Source organism: Amblyraja radiata, chromosome 7 (assembly GCF_010909765.2).
Source record: "Amblyraja radiata isolate CabotCenter1 chromosome 7, sAmbRad1.1.pri, whole genome shotgun sequence".
Classification (NCBI taxonomy): domain Eukaryota; kingdom Metazoa; phylum Chordata; class Chondrichthyes; order Rajiformes; family Rajidae; genus Amblyraja; species Amblyraja radiata.
Window position 1 is genome coordinate 60879195 of NC_045962.1, and position 24720 is coordinate 60903914.

The window sequence follows — 24720 nt, forward strand, 5'->3', positions numbered from 1 at the left end:
TAACCCTACTCTGGGCAAAAGACTGTGTGTTTACCCAATCTATTCCTCTCATGATTTTGTACGCCCCCTCATCCCCTGTGCTCCAAGGAATAAAGTCCTAACCTGCTCAACGTCACCCTATATATCAGGCCCTTGAGTCCTGGCAACATCTTCATAGATCATCTCTGCACTCTTTCCAGCTTGACAACATTCTTCCTATAACATGGTGACCAAATCTGAACACAATACTCTGCATGTGGCCACACCAACATCTTAAGGGCCTGTCCCACTTGCCGATTTTTTCAGCGACTGCCGGCGTCATATCAGTGTCACCAAAAGATTTTGAACATTTCAAAATCCAGCGGCGACAAAAATATGTTGCGACACTTGAAAAAACACAGCGCGTCATACGTCATCACGCTGCGTCACACGTCATCACGCTGCGTCACACCGCGTATTTGTCGCTGACCTGATCCATCAGTTAATGATGACGGCAGTCGCCAAAAAAATCGCCAAGTGAGACAGGCCCTTCATGCAACTGCAACATAATCTCCCAACTGCTATACTCAATCTCTTTACCATGTTCATGTTATGTGTCTTAACCATTCCACATCCCATCACTCCTTTCATAAAGAAACGCCCTCTGAAATTTCCCACTAGATTTATTTGTGATAGTTTTACATAGAATAATAAAAGAAATACAGCACAGAAAGAGGCTCGTCTGCTGATTTGGTCTCCATTTTATATTCCATGCATCTTCTCCCTTGCTATTCACCTCCTCTCACACTCTCAGCATTTACATTTTACTCAGGTACTATTCCAATCTGGTTTTGCCTCACACATTTTCAACGGTAATTTGTTCCACATATTTTGATTGTTTATTCATTTTTCAGGCACACAGCAACACTGGCAAATGAGGTGATGAGGAAGAAGAGTGTGAGGAGTAGAAAGGGGGAGTGTAGTGACACGGAGAGTTGGTGGGAGAGAGAGTGGTGGGGAATGGAAGAGTTGAAGAAAAGAGATAGTGAGATGTTGGTGGAATGGAGAAGGGAGGGTTGGAAAGGATGAGCTTCAAGGAGCATTGAGGGAAGAAGATTAAAGGAGGAAGGCTAAAGAAGAAGCCGTCAAGTATGTTTATATCCATTTGGGGAGAATGTGAGTCATTGGCAAGCAAATACTTAAGGTCATGGTCCACAATCTTTTGAAGCTCCATGCTATTGAACCAAGATATGGTTCTGCACAGTCCATGCGCACAGTCCACAGCAACAGCCCTCTTTTATTGAAAAGAGTGTAGAAAGGAACTGCATTCTTTAGATGACTCAACCCAAAACGTCACCCATTCCTTATCTCCAGAGATGCTGCCTGTCCCACTGAGTTATTCCAGAATGTTGTGTCTATCTTTGGTGTAAACCAGCTTCTGCAGTTACTTCCTACACAAGGAACTTCAGATGCTGGTTTATACTAAAAATGCAAAAGATCCAGCTAATAAATTAGAAACACACATCAGTCATGTCCAGAAACCACCATCACAACTAGATAAATAATATTAGTATCTGAAGTGTTACATCCAACATCAAATCTAAAACTCGTAACCTATGGCAAATGGCAGATGGAAAGAGCCCAGGAGGTCTAGAAACTTGCCAACAGTTATGACGCTTGTGGATACTTCAGTACTGTTGAGACTACCTATGCACCAAACACCAGAGCTCCTACAACAGTGAGAGCCAAAAACAGAGGAGCGATCAAGTGGACAGAGTGAAGTCAGTGCCCTCTGGGAGACCTCCTCTTGCAAAATGGTGCATTTGATGCAAATACAATTAACATATAACCATATAACAATTACAGCACGGAAACAGGCCATCTCGGCCCTACAAGTCCGTGCCGAACAATTCTTTTCCCTTAGTCCCACCTGCCTGCACTCATACCATAACCCTCCATTCCCTTCTCATTCATATGCCTATCCAATTTATTTTTAAATGATACCATCGAACCTGCCTCCACCACTTCCACTGGAAGCTCATTCCACACCGCTACCACTCTCTGAGTAAAGAAGTTCCCCCTCATGTTCCCCCTAAACTTCTGTCCCTTAATTCTGAAGTCATGTCCTCTTGTTTGAATCTTCCCTATTCTCAAAGGGAAAAGCTTGTCCACATCAACTCTGTCTATCCCTCTCATCATTTTAAAGACCTCTATCAAGTCCCCCCTTAATCTTCTGCGCTCCAGAGAATAAAGACCTAACTTATTCAACCTTTCTCTGTAACTTAGTTGTTGAAACCCAGGCAACATTCTAGTAAATCTCCTCTGTACTCTCTCTATTTTGTTGACATCCTTCCTATAATTGGGCGACCAAAATTGTACACCATACTCCAGATTTGGTCTCACCAATGCCTTGTACAATTTTAACATTACATCCCAGCTTCTATACTCAATTAATTCCTTCTGATAGCATGTTATCCACTGCACCTTCAGTGTTGTCACAGCCCAGCATGAGGTTGAAAAGGTTATCCAACAGCTGAAAATGAAGGTGTTCAGAACACACAAACCCCCCGCTGAAATAAAGTCTGGAGGGAAGGAATGGGTGATGTATCAGGTTGAGACCCTTCTAAGTACAACCGGGACAACTTCATTATCTCGCCTCCCTCAACTGCTAATACAAGACCATATCAGAGAATCTCCGACACAGTAATCGTGAACATTCTCAAGAAATCAGAGTAGTTCAATTCTGATTTTTATAAAACAGTCTCCTGCAACCTGCCACTGGGAAAATCATTGCTAGAATCATTTCAATAGCTTCCTGTAATACAAAATAACTCAGTCTCTGCGCATCTCACACACTGATTTTTAAATTATTTTATTTCCCCACATAGAAATAATAGATTGATCGTTGCAATGCGTCTCTGTGTGAATAAACAGAAGTGACCAAATGGAATTTGTAGTTCATAGCAATTCTTTACTATGCTGAGCAGGTAGGATACAAGCATGAATTGAAAATCTCACCTGATGGTCAAATGAAACACACATTGATATCATAAGTAAATGAGATAATATGCTCCTTGACATAGAGTTCATTGCCCATATTATCAATCTATTGATGAGGACTGAAATTTTATTTGAGATGTGTACTGCTTCCATTCATCGACCATGCTCCACTGTGTTGAATTTAACACACTGAGCAGTCGACAATGCAAGAGAAATGCACAACAAGGACAAACTTGTTCAGAAAAACAAATCATTAGGAATTGGGCACACTGAGTGTTGTTGTCATGAGTTTAGATGATATGTGGGTGTTACCAATTGGATATTGCATCGGAACAACTATGTAAGCTTTCTTCCATTTTATCTGGAGATCAAAAATATATTGCGAACATAGAGATTCCATTAAATATTCCTATTAAATCTTTCCCTTCTCACCTTAAACCAATGCCATATGTTTCTTGATTCCCTTACTCTGGGTAAAAAACTATGCATTCACCCCTTCGTGATCTTATACACCTCAATTAGATCACCCCTCCGCCTCATGTGCTCCAAGGTATAAAGTCCCAGTCTGTCCAAACTCACCCATAACTCAGGCCCTTAAGTCCTGGCAAAATTGTGGTATGTAACCATTTTATTCTGAGATGTACATTTGCCAAGATGATCTGGCAAGAACTGCCATGTCCTTTCCCAAGGTTCATTCCCAATTGTTATGTAACATGGGATTCTTCTCCAAGGACTGTTCCCTGAGATGTACACTGAGACAGTAAACAATGAACTAGAAGATTATTAACTTGCTGACGCATGCCCATAGGCTTTGCAAAAAAAAATCCTCATCATTCAATGAAGGGAGCTGTCCTTTACAAATGTTGCACACCAGCACCTTTTGTTTTCCAAGACATTACGCTGAGATATGAAATGAAATCTAGTATAGCAACTGCAAATATTTTATGGGGCAAAAGCCACGGTTTACAGCCCTCCCAAATTTGTGCTCTGAGGTGGGAAACATAAAAATATATTCATAATGGAAAATATGTAAAAGACAAATTGATATCGTCAAAATAATATGAAAGAGGCATATGAATGCACTGCATATATTGCAAAGCTTATAAATAAAATACAATTTTGGAAAAATAATATATGCAGTTTGATAAGATAACATCATGCAGATAATCAATCGATGAGGTAGATCTACACTGTAGTTAATCTGTTCGCAAAAATCCAAAAAGTACTATTCTTTTATCATTGAAAATTTTTAAATTACAGCTGCTGAAAATCTGACATAAAAAACTGTAAATGACAGACATACTCAGCAGGTCAGGCAAAATCTGTAGAACGACAAACAGCGCCACATTTCAGATGAATGTTTTTTCATCACTTTTGAATGAAGTTCATTGATATGGATTGTTAACTGTCTTTCCAATGCTTTTTTTAACCACTTTGCCAAAGAAATTAGTTTACAAGTGGTCCTTCTTTCTTGTTCCATTGCTGGACTTACAATTCCCAAACTACAGTTTTATTAATGAGCATAAACCACAATGCACATATTGTCAACCATCTTCAGAGGAGCTGAGTCATGTTCTTTTTGCTTCAGGGCATCATTGCATTATTGCATGCTTTGATCCACATTATCCTTCAATGCTTTTGTCAGTTCTAAGCTTGATTTTGCCAAATTTCTCATCATGCCACATACTGCAACAGGCCCATACCAATGTCAACGCACATTTTCTGTATTAATTTCCCACGTTTCCTCTTCTAACTCCAACCTATTTTGTTCTTTCATCATTATCCCACCTCTTTTTATTTGTAACAGAACTTTAGGAGAGCTCCCCCTCCCCTCCCCCCACTCAACATCAACAACATCACAATCACATCTGTGGAGTCTTTTAAGTTCCTTGGAGCCATCGTGTCCAAGGACCTGAAATAGGGGGTCACCATCAACTCCACAGTCAAAAGGGCCCAACAGAGGTTGTGCTTCCTGTGGCAGTTGAGGAAACACAATCTGCCACAGACAATGATGGTCCAATTCTACACTGCCATTGTAGAGTCTGTCCTCACCTTCTCCATCATGGTCTGGTTTGGCTCAGCCACCAAGCACGACAAATCCGGAACCTGCAGTGAATCGTCCGATCAGCTGAGAAGGTTGTTGGTTGCAACTTTCCACCCATTGATGAACTGTACACTGCAAAGGCCAGGAAGCAAGCGGGTAAGATCATCTCTGACCCCTCTCACCCTGGCCACAAACTCTTTGAAGCACTTCCCTCTGGAAGACGACTCTGAACTGTCAAAGCTGCCACAGCAAGACATAAAAACAGCTTTTTTTTCCACAAGCAGTAGCTCTCCTCAATAACTAAAAGTCTGTAGCCTCCTTTTGCTCTAGTATTTTATTTCATTCACATGTTTAAAATATAATGTTTTATTCTTAATGTTTAATGTTGTTTGTGTCATTCTTAATTGTTACTGTATGTTGTGTTGTTGCGAGCGGAGCACCAAGGCAAATTCCTTGTTTGTATACATACTTGGCCAATAAACTTATTCATTCATTAATATATTCACCTTCAACCTCTTCAACTCTCCTTGATTCCCTTTCCATTTTTTTTGTCATTCAAATCAAGTCTACAGTTATAGATAAGTATTCGGCACCCATATTTATTTTTGCATGGTGAATTGAAAGCAAGTGGTTGTCGTTGACCTGTCAAAGACAGCCATCTCCAAGACTTTACCCCCTTTCTTTTCCCACCCTCTCTCTCCTGTACCCCACCTGGACCTGCACCTCCGCTCCCCCTCCCCTTCCACCTACATTCTTTCCTCTAGCTTCACAATTTGCAACTCCAATCATTTTCTCACGCCTTCTGCCTTTTCATCTCTGACATTTGCCCTATCAAAAAAGCCCCCCCACCTATACTGAATTATTACTTGCATGACTTTGACTTGTCCTCTCCTCTAATCCAGTTTTCTTCCCCTCCACCCCAGCACAATCAGTACGAAGGATCCCAGCCTGAAACATCACCTATCCATGTTCTCCAGAGATGCTGCCTGACCCACTGAGTTACTCTTGCATGTTGTGTCTATCTTCGGTGTGAGCCTGCATCTCCTTCCTGCACATCTATGTTGCTGTTCCATTGCAAGCAACCATTGACAATATTTTCTCACTTAATTTATCAAATATTTTTGGTAAATGCATACAACAATGTCAACAGTAGTGCAGCATCCTTGTAGATATAACAACGCAGTATCACTGAAACCTCTGTAATCACTACGGCATAATCTTCCAGATTTTCCTTACTCTACCACTCCCACAGATAACTTCATCTTCCTGAGCTCCAAATTCTGTAATTCTCTCCCTGAAGCTCTGCCTCCTACCCTTTTTTCTCTTCCAACTGATTTTGGCTACAAACTTTTCTCTGATGTGACTGGGTGTTTCACTGTATAAAGTTGTGTAGATAATTCAAGTTTGTATAGCTGACTGCATTGCAGATTAGTTAAACTTCTGCGCAATGTTTCACAAAAATTTGACTTTAGAAAAAGTAATGCTTGTAGGATGTCACTGACCTTGATGTTGACAGAATATGAAATGGTTCCTTAACTGAATAAAATTCTTTCAAAAATATATTTAAAGGCCTAATACATCCTACACATTAAACATTTCAATATTTTTTTATTTCCAAACGCTATATCTTCCACTAGTAATTGTATATTATCTTCAAAAAAACATCAGTAATTTCCCAGTGGATTGCCATTGACTCCAATCTAACACATTACCTTCGTGAGAACAGCAATAATACAAGGAAAAGCTGGAAATCCTATATTTAAAATAAACACTTTTTTTGATAAATTAGAAAGGACAATATCTAAATTTTTATGGGGTAGCAAACCGGCTAGAATCCGAAAGGCGATACTGCAGTCTCCTAAGAGTGACGGCGGTTTGGCACTTCCTGACTTTAGGCGATACTATTGGGCAGCTAACTTGCAAAAACTCCTGTATTGGATGAATGATGATTGCGACCACCTACCGACCTGGGTACACATGGAAAAGGCGAGTTCACATCTCCCGTTGCGGTCTGTCCTATGCTCCCAACTCCCCCTTCCTATAACATCTGTGGGTGCAGGCCCAATTGCGTCCCTCTCGCTCAAGATATGGAGTCAACTCAGGAAAAACTTCGGTTTACAAGGCCCTTCCATCTTGACCCCACTGCTTAAAAACCACATCTTTAAACCTTCAAGTACAGACCACGCATTCAAAACCTGGCATAGCAACGGTATCAGTAGTATCAAAAACCTATACAAGGATGGCATCTTTTCATCTTTTGCGGAGCTCTCGTCCAACTATAGCCTCCCAAACTCCCACCTTTTTCGTTTTTCCCAGATTAGGGAATTTTGAAGAAGACATTCCCCCATTTCCCAAATCGCCCCCCTGAAACCCTGACCAATACCATCTTAGTTCTAGATCCCAACCGGAAGAAATGCATCTCTGTTTTGTATAACTTGTTAGGGTCGGTTATATTGAAACCTCATACCTCATTAAAAGCTGCGTGGGAGGGTGAGCTGAATACGAAACTAACAGACCAGCAATGGGACTCTGCCTTGGATTTGATCCATTCTTCCTCCATATGTGCCCGTCATGGCCTAATCCAATGCAAAGTCCTTCACAAAGTCCACTACACAAATGCAAGATTATCTAGAATTTACCCCGCTGTTAGGGACACATGCAACAGATGTAATCAATCTACTGCCAACCATAGCCATATGTTTTGGTCTTGCCCTAAGCTAGCAGCCTTTTGGAGGAGTGCTTTCGACTTGATAAGCAGAGCCTACGGCCAGACTATTCCTCCAAACCCACTGTCAGCCATTTTCGGTACCCCTCCCAACACCAACCCCTCTGTTGCGGTGAAACGGGTTCTAGCTTTTACAACCTTGTTAGCCCGGAGACTGATCTTGCTTAACTGGAGGCTCACCTGTCCCCCGACACATGCCCGCTGGATTAAGGAGGTGCTTTACAATTTAAAGCTTGAAAAACTTAGGTTCTCTCTCAAAGGCTCTACCAAGACATTCCTAGATACATGGAACCCTTTCTTGGAACTTGTTAACTCTCTCAACTTGTCCCCGGACTCGGAAGAGGACTGAGTGCTCTCCACCATTGTTCTGCTCTACTGCAGCTGCTCTCCCCTTAACCCACCCCCCCCCCCTCCCCACACTTATTTATTTAATTACTTACTTATTTACTGTTATTAGTGACCCCCTTTTTTATTTTTTATTTTATTTTATTTTTTTTAGTACTTTTTGTTTCGTTTATCTTACCATATTTGTGTGGATGTGTATGTATGTGAGTGTTGTTTGTCCCCGTTTGGTTCCGACCTGATTCGGGTGGGTTGAAGGTGGGTAAGGGTAAGGGCTTTGAGGGTCGCTTACATAATGTTGCACAATTATGCCTTGGCTATCACTGTCTGTTATCATTGTATGTATGCAAATTGCTGTGAAATTCAAATAAAAAGATTTAAATCAAAATAAACAATGTAACCTCTATCTCACTTGGAAGGACTGCTGGGGCCCCTGGATGGAAGTGAGGGAGAAGGTGTAGGGACTGGTGTTACATCTGTGGTTGCATGGGAAAGTGCAAGAGTATTTAACAATGTAAGCAGCCAAGCAAAATTGAGAATAAAAGTTAGAAAACAGGCATACAGATAAAAACCATCATGAAGATGAAAATGACTGAGGAGAGATAGAGAAGATACAATGGGAAAACAAAATGTATAGGAAGGAACTGCAGATGATGGCTTAATCCGAAGATAAGACACAAAATGCTGGAGTACCTCAGCGGAAAAGATAGCATCTCAGCATCTCCAGAGATGCTGCCTGTCCCGCTGCGTTACTCCAGCATTTTGTGTCCATATAATGGAAAAGATGGGTGAAAGCGCAAGCATGTTTATATTTGTAACTTGTATGTAAAATAACGGTTATAGAATCATAGAATCATTGAGTTATATGGAACAAAAATGGGCCTTTCAACTCGCTGAGTTTCCACTAACCATTGAGCATCCATTTACACCAATTCTATTACAATCCAATATATTTACTCATTTCAATCATCACCTCTCCAAACTCTACCATTTGTTTTCACAAGTTTCCATTTTGTCCTGGCTTTTCTTAAATCTATTTTGCAAATATTACATATTTTTCCTTAAACAAATTATTGTGCCATGTTGAACCATGGCAAAAGATGTATGCAATCGCAGGATAAATTAACATAGTTTAAACCTACACGAGCGAAGAAGCTCACGATACAAATGACATCCAGACACTGAGTTACGCTGTTGATTATAAAAAACGTGTTCATGTATTGGATTAGCTAATCAAAGTACAATGTCCATTTTTTATTGTATTTATCATGTCAACCATTTAACATACTTAACTTTCAGAGGCACGGTTGGAATAAAAAGAAAGCCGCCTTTATTGGCATCCGGGTTTAACAGGATTTGTATCTCTGTGTGGTGAAATCTGGCTGCTTCATAAAAATGCTCAGCATTAAAGTCGGTGTCTTGTCCCCGGAATTCAACCTGCCAAATCATTTCCCGGCGGCTTATGCTTCAGGATCGATATATGACATGAATGCAAGATGTTTCAATGTGACAAATGTCCTCCAGAGCATTTTACTCACTGCAGCAGCAAAATTGAACATTGCAACATACATACAATTGGAGTTTATCGTTTCACACTTTTATGGTGATAAAATGGCTCGTTCTTTAATGGAAAGCGTGCCCACTGCAAGGAGGGAGGGTAAGGGGACTGCGTAAAGTTGGATGTATTGTACTCACTGAAAGCTGCGACGGCGAGCGACAGAGTGACCACAATAGAGGTCCAGGACACCCACAATGCCTTCTTGCGGTAACTCTGAGCCTCGTGGGGTTTCAAACTCTGACTGCTTTCCAGTAAACCTGGGGGAGAGGCGAGGAAGAAATAAATCTTCTGTCCTAATTTTATGGTTCTCGCCAGTGCTGGCAAGAGTGCAGATAGATAGTCACAAAAAGCTGCAGTAGCTCAGCGGGTCAGACAGCATCTCTGGAGGAAACGAATAGGCGACGCTTGTTTCTGGTCGAGACCCTTCTTCAGGCAAGTGTGCAGCTCAGTGGAGGCACTATTGGCAGCGGGATGGTTTTTTACTGTGTGCATTCCGGCAGTCTGAATTAGTCTACTCGGGCATGCTTAAAGGACTGGTGTTAGGTTTCCTAAACTGAAATTTAGTTGAAGCTTCACACTTGGTGTATTTAATAATTCATGCATATTTATTCGTCAGTTTTAAGCTGTTGGAGCTGGAGACGGTTGGACTTCGCATAAAAATAGTCTTAAAAATAATATACATGAAATCACCTAAATTCCTCAATGATCTTATTAATTATAAAATAGTATTCTGTTTAAACTGAAACTGTGCCCACTATTGATCACTTGCATTATGTAGGTAGGTAGCGGAAAGTTTCCATCTCTCTGTTAAGTCACTGGCAGGCAGACATTTCCTTGATTTAGCTCTGCGCTCCGCTCCGCCCGCTGGCTCCCAACCACCAGCCCCTAGACCTGCTGGAACTGCGGATCACACACTCACCTCTGTTCTCCACCATGTCTCCCGACTGCGCGCTTTCAGTTATCCTCATTTCGTTATTTTTCTCCATCTTGAACTCTTGGCTGGAACGATGGCCGTTCCTGGCTTCGGTCTCCGTCTGGTTATATGAAGACCTTGCTGGATCTAAAGGCGAGTCGCCCATGGCTTAAGTACGGAGAATGCCCCACACAGCCGAGATGTCTGGTCTGAGAAAAGGAGAGAGAGAGAGAGAGGGGTGGATTTAAACGCGAGCTCACGTCCCCGATTCATCAGCACCGCGCTAGAAGCTGGAAACCGGTCGCTGACGAGCAGTCTCTAATTAAAATTCAGAGCCTGAACCACTTTCTCATTCTGCTTCAGATACATGTAGCCGGGTTCGCAACCATCAATACCAACCTGCAACAGGAACAAACACATGTAAACCTGCCACTTTCACCCCGTGTATGTGCCAAAAGCCTTGGCATAAGGCGCCGGGAAAAGGGTTTTCCTTTTAAACTTATTCTGACTGGCAGAATGTTGTATAACGCCTGGAACGCTGGAACTTATGAAATGCAAGGGGCGGGACTTCCAGTTCCACTTCTTAATGTTTTTGGCAGGAGCACAATATAATGTATTAATGATACCTGGCAAAACCATAGAAGGTACCTGGCTGACATTGTTGTACATTGGCATCAGGAGGATAAATAAATTAGTTCAGAACTTCGATGATTGGACTTTTCTGTCTAATCGGTGAGCACAAAGGGCCAACATATGCGAACATGACGGGATAATTGGTTTAAACATAAAATTACGTCCACTGCAAAGAGTTTCCGAATGGATTTATAAATCCAGAAGGATTGTGTTACAGTAAGGCATCGAACATACACTGAATGGTTTTGGCATGCATTTGCCAATTTAGCAATTATTTTCTAGATGGCGTTGTGCCAACGGCGTTGCAGCCTCCTGCAGGGTCTGTGATACATTCCGACTCTTTCTCAACTGGCAGGTGTTAGGGCAGGTGATAGATTACTTTCTTCATACGCTAGAAATCACACTGGAGTCTTACTTTCATCGTGTTCTCTGCAGCAGTAAGCAAAGCTGCTCAAAATACAAGATAATTACAATCCGAATGTTATGTGTACGAACATAAAATAACATCTGCAGATGTTCTTTGGGCTAAACCTTGGATTTTGGTAATAGTCGCTGATGGTTAATGTTATGGGAAGAATGCAAATCCCAAAGTCGTATTCGCTATAGTGAATGGGCAGCGGCTTTAACAATGGTAATTACTCCAAGAATAAATACAGCAATACAATTTATTTATCTATAAAAATATTCGATTGTTGGAGTTAAATTATTGGTAAGTTGGTCGATGCTGGGAATGATCCCGTGGTGTGGATGAGTAGCAAAATCTGGAAGGAATTGATGGGGTGAGGGGGACAATACAATGGAATCGGTGTGGGAATAGTGTAAATGAGTGGAGACACAAGAGGCTGCAGATGCGCCAATCTCGAGTAACAAACAATCTGCTGGCGGGACTCGAGCAGCATCTGTGGAACGAACGGAATGGTGTTAGTTACTGCTTGATGGTGGGCGGGTACTCCCGATGGCCCAGTCCAATTACAAAAAAAAATACCAAGGCTGAATGAAGTAGCCAGCTACAAAATAAGACATTACAACTGATTAATAATAAATGTATTTCCTCCTGTGTTCACATTTTCAAAAAAGAAAAAAGGGATTCTGTATTGCGAGATAAGATAAAACGACAACATATTAGGTTATATGTATAATATGTGTTATTGTTTATCGTTAATAGGCTGGCCATGTGTATTGTTTCATATTTAGGTCACGTTTCATGCATTCTATTGTTCGCATGCAGATTCATATTCAAGCACAATGTCCCCCTCTAAGGACAGACTCCAATGTAGAGAAGGGTCCCGACCCGAAACTTCGCCTGTCCATTCCCTCCTCAGATGTTGCCTGGCCCGCTGAGTTCCTCTAGCGATTGTGTTTTGCAATTAATCATGCATGTTCTGAAAGATTTAGAAAACATTCTCTGCTTGACGAGCTATCCGATTTCTCCCACACACCCTGCCCCAATAAATCATGCACAATGATCATTTGTAAATGTGATGCTGGAAGCTAGATACTACAATGAGATGAAACACAAACACACTGTGCATATTGTCCTTATGTTCCACTAAATTTTTCATGTAATTCGAGATGCAACCAAAGCTTCCAAATGGTTACTGACTGCTGCTTATGAGGGGAGGGAGGGGCAATTTTGCACTTGGAGGGTTCCACTTCAATAAATACCTGAGTTAGGCCCGATACTGAACTGGAAAAAATACTGGAGAACTCAGCGGGACAGGCAGCATCTGTGACGACGTTTAGGATTGGGACCCTTTAGACTGAGTGGAGTAGGGGGGAGAAAGCTAAAAATGAGAGATTTGAGTTATAAGCTGCCCAACTGGAATATTTAGTGCTGTTTGTCCATTGTCATGTGGCCTCACTCTGGCAAGGGAGGCAACCCGGGACAGAAAGGTCAGCATGGGAATGGGAAGGAGAGTTAAAATGGTTAGCAACTAGGAGATCCAGCAAACCTTGACTGACAGAAAACTATTGCTTGGTGAACCAGTCACCTAGTCTATGCTTGGTCTTGCCAATGCAGATGAGGCCACTTTGGAAGCACCAAAAGCAATAGATAATGTTGGAAGAGGTGCATGCGCATCTATATCTCACCTGGAAGGACTGCTGGGGACCCTGGATGGAGGTGTAGGGACTGGTGTTACATATTTTGTGGTTGCAGGGGAAAGTGCCTGGGGAGGGCCCACATTAGGTGGGAATTGTTGAACCAAGGAATTGTAGAGGGACTCATCTCCATGGAAAGCGGAAAGGACTGGGTATGGGAAGATGTGACTTTTGGTGGGATCACGGTGAAGATGGCAGAAATGTTGGAAAATAACATGCTGGATATGGAGGCTGGTAAAGTGAAAGATGAGAACCAGGGGAAACTCGTGTTTACATCGGTGAGACCAAGCGGAGGCTTGGCGATCGTTTCGCCGAACACCTCCGCTCGGTCCGCATTAAGCAACCTAATCTCCCGGTGGCTCAGCAATTCAAGTCCCCCTCCCATTCCGTATCTGACCTCTCTGTCCTGGGTCTCCTCCATGGCCAGAGTGAGCAACACCGGAAATTGGAGGAACAGCACCTCATATTCCGCTTGGGGAGTCTGCATCCGGGGGGCATAAACATTGAATTCTCCCAATTTTCCTAGCCCTTGCTGTCTCCTCCCCTTCCTATCTCTCCCTCAGCCCTCGGGCTCCTCCTCCTCCTTTTTCATTTCTTCTCCCCGCCCCCCACCCCCACCCCCCATCAGTCTGAAGAAGGGTTTCGGCTCACAACGTTGCCTATTTCTTTCGCTCCAGCATTTTTGTGTACCAGGGGGAACTCTATCCTTGTTTCATCTGAGGGGAGGGGTAGTGAGTGCAGTACTATGGGACACAGAGGAGATGTTGGTAAGGGCTCCATCCACATTTACTGAAGAAAGTGGACAGGGGAAACCACATTTACTGAAGAAAGAGGACATCTGGAATAATTGGCAGTGGAAAGCTTCTTCTTGGGAGCAGATATGGTAGAGATTCAGAAATTGAAAATAAGGGATTGGGTTATTGCAAGAGGCAGAGTGAGAGGTGATGAAGTCAAGGTTATTATGGGTGTCAGTGGCTTTACCAAACCATCACAGACAAACTGCTGGAGTAGCTCAGTGGGTCAGGCAGCATCACTGGAAAATAAGGATACGTGACGTTTCAGGTCAGGATTTTCTTCAGAATGATTGTGGTGGTGGGGGGGAGAAAGTTGAAAGAAAGTTGTGGCTGGACAAAGCAGCTGAGTGATAGGTGGATACTGGTGAGGGAGATTTTTGATTTGCAGCTGGTTAGACAAAGGGCAGAGATGAAAAGTCAAACAGTGTGAGATAAGGATAGAAGATGTGCAAATTGTGAAGCCAGAGGAAGGCATATAGGTGGAAGGGGATACTCATCCTTGATTATCACAAGCCCAACTCATCCATGCTGAAAGAAAACTGGCAGGGAACATAAAAATTTACTGCAAAAGTTTTTATAGATTTGAGAAGAGAAAAAGATTAGTTAAAACAAATGTAGGTCCCTTGCCGTCAGAAACAGGTGAATTGATCATGGGGGAAAAAGGACATGGCAGACCAATTGAATAACTACTTTGGTTCTGTCTCACTGAGGAAGACTTAAATAATCTGCCGGAAATAGCAGGGGACCAGGGGTCAAATGAGATGGAGGAACTGAGTGAAATCCAGGTTAGCCGGGAAGTGGTGTTTGGTAAATTGAATGGATTAAAGGCCGATAAATCCCCAGGGCCAGATAGGCTGCATCCCAGAGTACTTAAGGAAGTAGCCACAGAAATAGTGGATGCATTAGTGATATTTTTTCAAAACTCTTTAGATTCTGGAGTAGTTCCTGAGGATTGGAGAGTAGCTAATGTAACCCCACTTTTTAAAAAGGGAGGGAGAGAGAAAACGAGGAATTACAGACCAGTTAGTCTAACATCGGTAGTGGGGAAACTGCTAGAGTCAGTTATTAAAGATGGGATAGCAGCACATTTGGAAAGTGGTGAAATCATTGGACAAAGTCAGCATGGATTTATAAAAAAGGTAAATCATGTCTGACGAATCTTATAGAATTTTTCGAGGATGTAACTAGTAGAGTGGAGATTGGAGAACCAGTGGATGTGTTATATCTGGACTTTCAGAAGGCTTTCGACAAGGTCCCACATAAGAGATTAATATACAAACTTAAAGCACACGGTATTGGGGGTTCAGTATTGATGTGGATAGAGAACTGGCTGGCAGACAGGAAGCAAAGAGTAGGAGTAAACGGGTCCTTTTCACAATGGCAGGCAGTGACTAGTGGGGTGCCGCAAGGCTCAATGCTGGGACACCAGCTATTTACAATATATATTAATGATTTGGATGAGGGAATTGAATGCAACATCTCCAGGTTTGCGGATGACACGAAGCTGGGGGGCATGTTAGCTGTGAGGAGGATGCTAGGAGGCTGCAAGGTGACTTGGATAGGCTGGGTGAGTGGGCAAATGCATGCAGATGCAGTATAATGTGGATAAATGTGAGCTTATCCACTTTGGTGGCAAAAACAGGAAAGTAGACTGTTATCTGAATGGTGGTCGATTAGGAAAAGGGGAGATGCAACGAGACCTGGGAGTCATGGTACACCAGTCATTGAAAGTAGGCATGCTGGTGCAGCAAACAGTGAAGAAAGCGAATGGTATGTTAGCATTCATAGCAAAAGGATTTGAGTATCGGAGCAGGGAGGTTCTACTTCAGTTGTACAGGGTCTTGGTGTAAGTTATTGGGGCCAATCCGGACTTGGATAAGGACATGGATATTTTAAAAGACAAATTTGCTGGCTGCAACGGAAACCCCCCCCCCAATCCACAGAAAGAATCAAACCCGTCTGGCCTGTGGACTTGGACATCACACAACGGTGTGAACAGGAAAGGCTGAGACGGAGATAACGAGATTCTCTTGGATACACAAAGGAAGGAACCAAGCCTCAGCAGACGGTGGTAAACAGGCCAGCACAAGCACAATCACCATCGGGGATGATAATGATCAGGCTGAGGGATCATGACATCAGCAAACCCCTTATCATCGGAAGCCTATTGTTCATGCCAGATCGAAACTGGGAAACATCAAAAGAACCCCTTTTATCCAGAGGACCACCTGGGGGTTTCAAAGGAAGCTCAGGTATAAAAGTCGAAGTCAAGCCAGAACTCTCTCTCTCTTCCTGCTCTTCCTGCTCTGCTGGACAGCTCGTGGGCCTGCATCGACTTAGCTGTGAGTATCCTGGTGACCTGGTGAACTTCCCGAAATAGGAGGTTGAGGGGAGAAAGGTCAAGGGGGAGTATGCTTGCAAGTAAAATTGTTAAAGTAAGTTTTACGACGTGCCCGATAGTCTTTTGTCCATAGTCTTAGTTTAAAGCATAAATTTAGCCACGTGTTGTATATTGTTGGTGAGATTCGATTTCTCATTGTTTAATAAAGCCTGTAAATTTTAGACTTGCTTTGAGTCCATCTTGGTTTCTGTTTTCTCTCATCGGCACACTCTGGTCAATTCAACCTTTTATCATATCCCACCATAATTCCGAGTTCTAGAACCTAGGGGAATCCCTTTTGTGGAGTAAAGGGAAACGCAAAACCCCTACATTGGTGAGACCACACCTGGAGCATTGCGTACAGTTTTGGTCTCCTAATCTGAGGAAGGACATTCTTGCCATAGAGGGAGTACAGAGAAGGTTGACCAGACTGATACCTGGGATGTCAGGACTTTCATATGAAGAAAGACTGGATAGACTCTGCTTGTACTCGCTAGAATTTAGAAGATTGAGGGGGGATCTTATAGAAACTTACAAAATTCTTAAGGGGTTGGACAGGCTAGATGCAGAAAGATTGTTCCCGATGTTGGGGAAGTCCAGAACAAGGGGTCACAATTTAAGGATAAAGGGGAAATCTTTTAGGACTGAGATGAGAAAAACATTTTTTACACGGAGAGTGGTGAATCTCTGGAATTCTCTGCCACAGAATGTAGTTGAGGCCAGTTCATTGGCTATATTTAGGAGGGAGTTAGATGTAGCCCTTGTGGCTAAAGCGATCAGGGGGTATGGAGAGAAGGCAGGTACAGGATACTGAGTTGGATGATCAGCCATGATCATATTGAATAGCGGTGCAAGGGCTCGAAGGGCCGAATGGCCTACTCCTGCACCTATTTTCTATGTTTCTATGTTTCTATGCTGCCTTGCCGAGGCAGCGTTCGGTATAAAAGAAGTCAATAGAAGGGAGGCTGGTTTGTGTGATGGTCTGGGCTGCGTCCACAATTCGTTGCAATTTCTTGCGGGTCTTGGATGGAGCTGTTCCCAAACCAAGGTGAGAGTGTTGAAGGTCTGTCGATGCAGCTGATCACTCTGGAGCAGATACAACAGAGAGACATGCATGTGAACAGAAAGCAGAACACAACTGTTGTAAAGAAATAAAGAACTGCAGATGCTGGTTAATACACAAAATAATCCAAAGTGCTGGAAAAACTCAACAGGTCAGTCAGCATCTCCAGAGTCCATGGATAGGCATAGTTTCGGATTGAGTCCCTTCTTCTGACTAAAGGTCTTAATCTGAAACGACACCTATCCATGTTCTCCAGAGATGCTGCCTGACCTGCTGAAATGTTCCTGCAATTCGTGTCCTTTTGTGTATGTTATATGCTGTTATGAACAACTCAAATAAAATAATGCTTGAAATACCCAGCAGGCTTGAGTGAAAATGCAAAATAATGTGAAAGGTTGAGGATCTTATGTCAGAACTGATCACAGACTAGAAGGGGTAATTATTTGTGATTGTTTAAATTCAGAATGGAATTCCAAGGCCTGCAATGTGCCTAGAAAGAAGGTAGACTGCAGTTCCTCAAACTTATTTTTGAATCACTTACATGAAACGAGTTCTAATCTAAGTGAATGCCACTATTGGAATTCAATGTTAGACAACTTTTAATATTGTTGGGGCCTGTCACAGCATTGCCAACATGCATAAGAAGTATTGCAGGTAAACGTGGACACTGAAAATAGATTTTCACATTTATACTTGGAATGTGGAGAATGCTCTAGGTTTTTATTTCCATCAATACTTGTCCGGAGAAGAAGCTGGTGGGCCTTCTTGAACAGTCAAAGTTATTTTAGTAATGCACTTAGTTCAGGCATTTCAGTGTGATAACCTTGCAATAATAAAGGAATTGTGACATTTTTCAACTCAAGGTCTGATTTGAAAAGAAGCTGGGCTGAACGTTGTTTTAATTATATTGTTATGTTTGTACATCTCGCTGTTGAGATTGTAAAGGAGAGCGAGGCTGCGGAGTAAACTTAGTGAATTGATTGATTGATTGAAAGATACAACATGGAAAGAGGCTCTTCGTCCCATCGAGTCCATGCTGACCAGTGAAAACCTGTTCACACTAGTTCTATGTTATCCCACTTTCGCAGCCACTCCCTATGCACTGGTAGACAAAAGTGCTGGAGAAACTCAGTGGGTGCGGCAGCATCTATGCAGCTCCATAGATGCTGCCGCACCCGCTGAGTTTCTCCAGCACTTTTGTCTACCTTCGATTTTCCAGCATCTGCAGTTCCTTCTTGAACAAACCCTATTCACTGGTGGCAATTTACAGAGGCAAATGAACCCGCACATCTTTGGGATGTAAAAGGAAACGAAGCACCCAAAGGAAAGCCATGTGATCAATGGGCTGTGGTCAATGGGCTGAGCATACCCCTCGCAGAGAGCACCCGAGGTCCAGATCGAATCTGGATCTCTGGTGTGTGAGGCAGCAGCTTTACCAGTATTTTGAAGCTTCAGATAATGTGCACTGCAGATAAAAGTGATGAAAACATAGATATAGACAATATGCTTACAAACAATCTTGATTGGGCGGGGGGTGGGGGGGAAGGGGGAGGGCGGGGGCATGGGGGGGAGGGCGGGGGCATGGGGGGGAGGGCGGGGGCATGGGGCGCGCAGCATGGCCTGGACGTATGGGGAGGTTGTGGGCAGCTGAGGGGAAAGTTCTCGATTTTTTTTTGTAAAACGTCAATCAATCCGTGAGTCAATGAATACTCAACTTTTGACGACCCCTCCCCCATCATACACTCCCCCACCCCTCGTACACACACCCCCCCCCCCCACCTCTTGTGCGGCCCAGTTGGACTGAAGATGGTGGCACGTAGCATTTTCTTTCAAGCTGCTGTTGCCGTTACCGTTCGCAACCCCCAATATTCCACCACTCACCAGTTTCCCCAACGCAACCCGTTTCCACCACTCACCAGTTTCCCCCAAAGCAACTCTCTCGCTCCCTCTTTCTCACTCACTTTTATTTTTATTTTTCAAGGACTTTATTCAGCAAAATGCATATCAAAACACATTCAAAGGTTACAATACATCAAGCAATCATTAATGTACAATGGTACAGTCATTATTTACAATGCTCTCGACCCCACGCGGCGACCAGCGTTCACGGAAAGCCTCCAGAGCCCCCGTGGACACCGTGTGTTCCCTCTCCAGGGACATGCGAGCACGGACATAGGCCCGGAAGAGGGGCAGACAAACGACTCTGGTGTGACCATCGACCGCCCGCTGCTTGGACCCGCAAATGGCCATTTTGGCCAGGCCCAGGAGAAAACCGACAGGGAGGTCCACCCCCCCTGATCGGGTCTCCCCACTCCTTGCCTTGTGTCCAAACACCAGGATCGTATGACTAAAATGCAACCAAAACTCGAGGAAAAGCCCCTTCAGATATTGGTATGGGGGCAGCAACCTCACACAATCCATATACGCATGGAACACGGTCTCTTCCTCGCCACAGAAAATACAGGCGGCCGGCGAGTCCGTGAACTCAAAAGTTTATTACACGCCACCGCTCTGTGCAACACTCTCCACCCCAAGTCCCCAATGTAAAGGGGGACGACTCCCTTCTAGAGGGACCTCCACCGGGGACCGCCCTCGCCTTCAGGTGGTAACACGGACCGCCAAGGTGTGTCCAGACGGAAGGCGAAGGCAAGGAGGTGCAGAATGTGCAGGAACATTCTGTGCAGTGTGCGTCTCTTCACATCATGAAATGGCATGCTGGGAATCTCGGAAGTGCGGCTCAATTTGTGTGGACCCGGTGCCCGAGAAATATCCCAGAGCCTGGGCCCGATGAGCAAATCCGACAGAGCGGGAGTAAGCTCAGTCAAAACTACTCTAAGCACACTCCTCTCCTCGACACCCACCATGACAGGGTGAGGACCGGCCAATCCCCAGCCACAACACCACCCTCCCCCTTTGGAGCAACACGCTGGCTGAAAACAACCATGTCCACCACCGGGAGCCGTGAAGCCCCCCTTAGGCAATGACCCCGGCGGAAAAAATACGTGGCCAGAGAGTGCTATCTGAGACGGAGAGCCGCCACCTGGGTACACACGCATACTAAGGACTGGCCATCCTCCTCTAACGGGAGACTCAGGACCGCTGCGGAAACCCAGTGCTTCCTATCTCCCCAAAATAAATCCACCAGCTTCTTCTGTAATGCAGTTGCAAAGATAGAGGGCGGGACAAGAGTAACCAGCCAGAACCACAACATGGAGGCCACCAGCTGGTTTATGACCAGCACCCTACCCTGGAAAGAAAGAACTCCAAGCAGGCCTGACCAGCACCCCAGCCGGGCGACGACTTTTGTCTCCAGCTCCAGCCAGTTCTCCGGCAAACTGGGACTCAGGTAAACCCCCAGATAGAGGAGGTGCGTGGTGCTCCATGCATACAATGTCATCTCCTCCGGCAGGGAGTCCACCTGCCACTGATCCAGTTAATCCTGGCGGACGATGCAGCCGAGAAAACATGCTGGCTGTCACACATCCTCCGCAGGTCAACAGGGTCAGTGAACATAAGGAGTACATCATCAGCATAAGCCGAAAGAACCACCTCCGGTCATGAAGAGGGTTTCGGCCCGAAACGTTGCCTATTTCCTTCGCTCCATAGATGCTGCTGCACCCGCTGAGTTTCTCCAGCATTTTTGTGTACCTTCGATTTTCCAGCATCTGCAGTTTCTTCTTAAACACCTCCAGTCCCGGTCCTGGTAGAACCAGGCCTATCAACCGCTTCCGAAGAAGACATAGGAACGGCTCCACACAGACTGAGTACAACTGACCAGACATGGGACACCCCTGGCGAACCCCCCTCCCAAAGTGAATGGGAGCCTACAACACACCATTAACCTTCACGAGACACTCCGCTGCAGCGTACAAAAGCCGGAACCGGGCCACAAAATACGGTCAAAATCCAAACGCTTACAGCGTCCCGAAGTCATGGTCTACCCTGTCAAAAACCTTCTCCTGATCAAGAGACAGAAATGCAGCTGACTGACCAGTACCCTGGGCTAGATGAATCAGGTCCCTAACCAGGTGCATGTTATCCTGAATGGACCGGCCAGGGATTGTATAGGACTGGTCCGGGTGGAACAGTTGGGACACCACGGAGCCCAGGCGATTTTCCATCACCCGTGCAAAAACGTTGTACTCTGTACAGAGGAGAGAGACCGGGCGCCAGTTCTTCAACAGGCGGAGTTCGCGCTTCTTGGGCAGCAGGACAATGACTGCCCTACGCCACGAGAGGGGCATCTCCCTGGTCACCAGGCTCTCCCCCAGGAACATCATGTAATCACCCCCCCCCCCGGATATCCCAGAAGGCTCTCACAAATTCTACCGTCAGCCCATCCAGCCAGGGGACTTGCCCCTCCTGAGCTGGTGCAGGACACGAGTCAACTCCTCCAATGATAAGGGGTCATCAAGAAGTTCAAACACCTCCCTGTCTACAGTTGGTAGACCCTCCCACAGGACCCGCTGAGCTTCCCCGCTGAATCCATCAGCGGAAAACAGAGACCCATTAAAGGACCGAACTCAAGCACTGATCCTCTGTGGATCTGTGACAGAGTAGCCATCATCCGTGAGCAGCTCGTGCTGCTTGCGGGCTCACCACCCTTTCTCCAGAGAGATAAGAAAGGCGATGCACGGTCCAGATCGTGCAGCATCTGGACCCGCGACCTCACGTAAGCGCCTCAGGACCGCTCAAGCAGCAGGTTCCTCAAAGCTTCCTTCCTCTCCTGATACTCACAGGAGTCCTCACCAATCCGACCCAGGCGAGATTCTGCGTCGAGTAACTCCCTCTCGAGCCTCTCGATGGCCAAGTCCCGCCTTCCGGTCGACCCCCACGTGTATTCCTGACAAAAGAAATGGATGTAAGCCTTTCCAACATCCCACCACTGCCTAAAGGAAGGGAAGCTCCGCTGACTCTCTCTCCACTTCACCCAAAACCGACTGAATGACTCCCGGAAACATCGATCCCCCAGCAGCCGGTCCAGTACGTGGACCTAGCCGCGTGTGCGCGCTGGATTATAGTCCATTCGTACCAGACAGTGGTCCGAGCACGGCACCAGCCACATTGAGGCCGCTGAGACACAGGAGACATACGCCCCAGAGAGATACATGCGATCAATGCGGGAACCACACCCCTCAGACCTCCGCGAAAAAAGCGCTGGAATCAGGGTGGGGGTTCCGCCATGCATCAACCAACTCAAAAGAGTCAATCAAACCTCTCAACTTCTTCACTACAGCAGGGCACACTGAGTACCAGAGCGATCTCGCACCTCAAGTGTGCAATTGAAATCCCCCCAAGTAAGACACACTCTCCACTATCAATAGTGCTCAACAGAGCAGTCACCTCCTGAAGTAGGCAGGCCTACAAAATGTAATGGCATGCCATCCAGGCTCATGGCCAGATAGAGCAAACGACCTGGCACAACTTCCTGCACCTTCAGGATCTCTGGCTGGAAAGTCCGGACTAACAGGAAACCCGACACTCCACTCGAATTTGTGCTGAGGTGGCTCATGTAAACCCCCCCCCCCCCCTTTCCACTCCAGTCACCAGGTGGGTACATCCCTGACAACAGTATGCATCTCTTGCAGAAAACTCACTGCATATTTCCCCTCTCTGAGGACTGATAGAAGATGACATCTAAGAAAGTCTCCCCTACCACCATTTAGGTTTAGACTGGCAACTGTGAATGTACTAGAATTTTTTCCTCACGCTCCTCATGGCAGCGGGGACCCTCTCTCTTAGGAACTTCAAAATGTTCCCAAACTGACGTTTCTCAGACTCGGGAAGACCACTGTCTTTGCTGACAAGGATAATATGAAGTGTTTTAATAAATCCCGGCAGACCCGTCCAACGTCTCCCAGCTGCCTCGATTTTAGTCAGAGTACTTGTTTATTTTCAGAAAGTCCCGAATCTCGCAGATAACGGCCCCTCGAGACACAGCACTGGAATCCGGGCAATTCGTCAACCCACTGACATCTGGAGCACCATCCATCCCTATAGTGCGCTCAAGGTCATTGTCTGAGTTTGGAGGACTACAGCTAGCTGTCAGCTTACCCACCCCACTGCACAAGCTGGCTGCATCACTCTCCCCCTCCTCCGGCATGTCACCACCCCCAGTATCAATATTGAGGGAGGGTCCAGGTATCCCTGACAGCAATGAGCTGTCTGGTGAAAGGCCAGGCTCCTGCACTCTCCCACTCTATGTCTGGGCCTGGGGAAGAAAAAACAAGAGGCATCCCCAGGGCCTGCAGAACGCAGGCACCCCGGAATCCGAATGAGGGTCACGACTCAAAACAGCCTCGACCCCCACCGCACACGGGGTACCCGCTCCACCAGCAACACCCAGAGCGTCTCTGCCCCCCACCACCAGGGGAGTAACCTCACTAAGGCCCACTGAAGTTTCTGTAGTCTCCCCTACTACCTCTGCCGGTGGGGCAACACCCCACAGCAACTCTCGTGGTTCTAATAAGAAGCACAGACTGGAAAACTGCCTCTACCCCCGAGACTCCATCTTCGGGTTGTCTCTGCTCATCCCCCATCCCAGGGGACACATTTCCGTGGGAGTCAACCCCAAAAACTGGTGTGATAACACCCTCGGAGGTTCCTGAAATGAAGGGACATCCGCCGACTCAGAGGACACACTCCCAGGGGAGCCAACCGCAATAACCGGTGAGATAACACTCTCGGAAGGCCCCTGAGACGAGGAGACAACCATCGGCCCAGAGGACACATTTCCAGGGGAGTCAACCCCAGTAACTGGTACGGTAACACCCGCAGAAGGTCCCGGAAGCAAAGGGCCAATCTCCGGCCCAGAGGACACTAGTTCTTGGCCACCATCCTCAACATGGTTGGAAGGTCTCCATGTAGGCTGCCCACTTACTTTGGGCCCATGATCTTGCTCTCCCTCTCCGGGCCCACACCTTCTTTTAGTCCCGCTGGCATGCGGCAGTACGGTGACCTCCACAAAGGAAGGGTCATCCGCCTCCACACTACCTGTTTTCCTCCCCCACGTTCAACCTCCCCTGCCCCCTTCTGAACCTCCTCAGCTCCTTGCTGAGTCACACCAGGTACGTCTTGGACCTCACCGGGGCCAACAGGCACCCTTGGGTGGGCTCAGGTCTGGGCAAGGGCCCCATCCACTTGCGATTGACTCGCATGGAGGTGCTTATTCTTCTTCTTGGACTTCCTCTTTCTCTGCACCAGCCATTCC

General features: G+C 45.5%; 1 protein-coding gene across 1 annotated transcript in view; it reads right to left on the reverse strand.

Annotated features, from left to right (window-relative positions):
• tmem163 (transmembrane protein 163) overlaps window positions 1-11379 on the reverse strand; it is an 88435-nt gene extending 77056 nt beyond the window's left edge. The window contains exons 1-3 of the mRNA XM_033024653.1: window positions 10940-11379; window positions 10547-10749; window positions 9765-9884 (exon numbers count right to left, since the gene is read on the reverse strand). Of these exons, the coding sequence (XP_032880544.1) occupies window positions 9765-9884; window positions 10547-10706 (280 nt within the window). The 5' untranslated portion in view covers window positions 10707-10749; window positions 10940-11379. The remainder of the gene's footprint in view (window positions 1-9764; window positions 9885-10546; window positions 10750-10939) is intronic.
• Between the last annotated feature and the right edge of the window lie 13341 nt (window positions 11380-24720).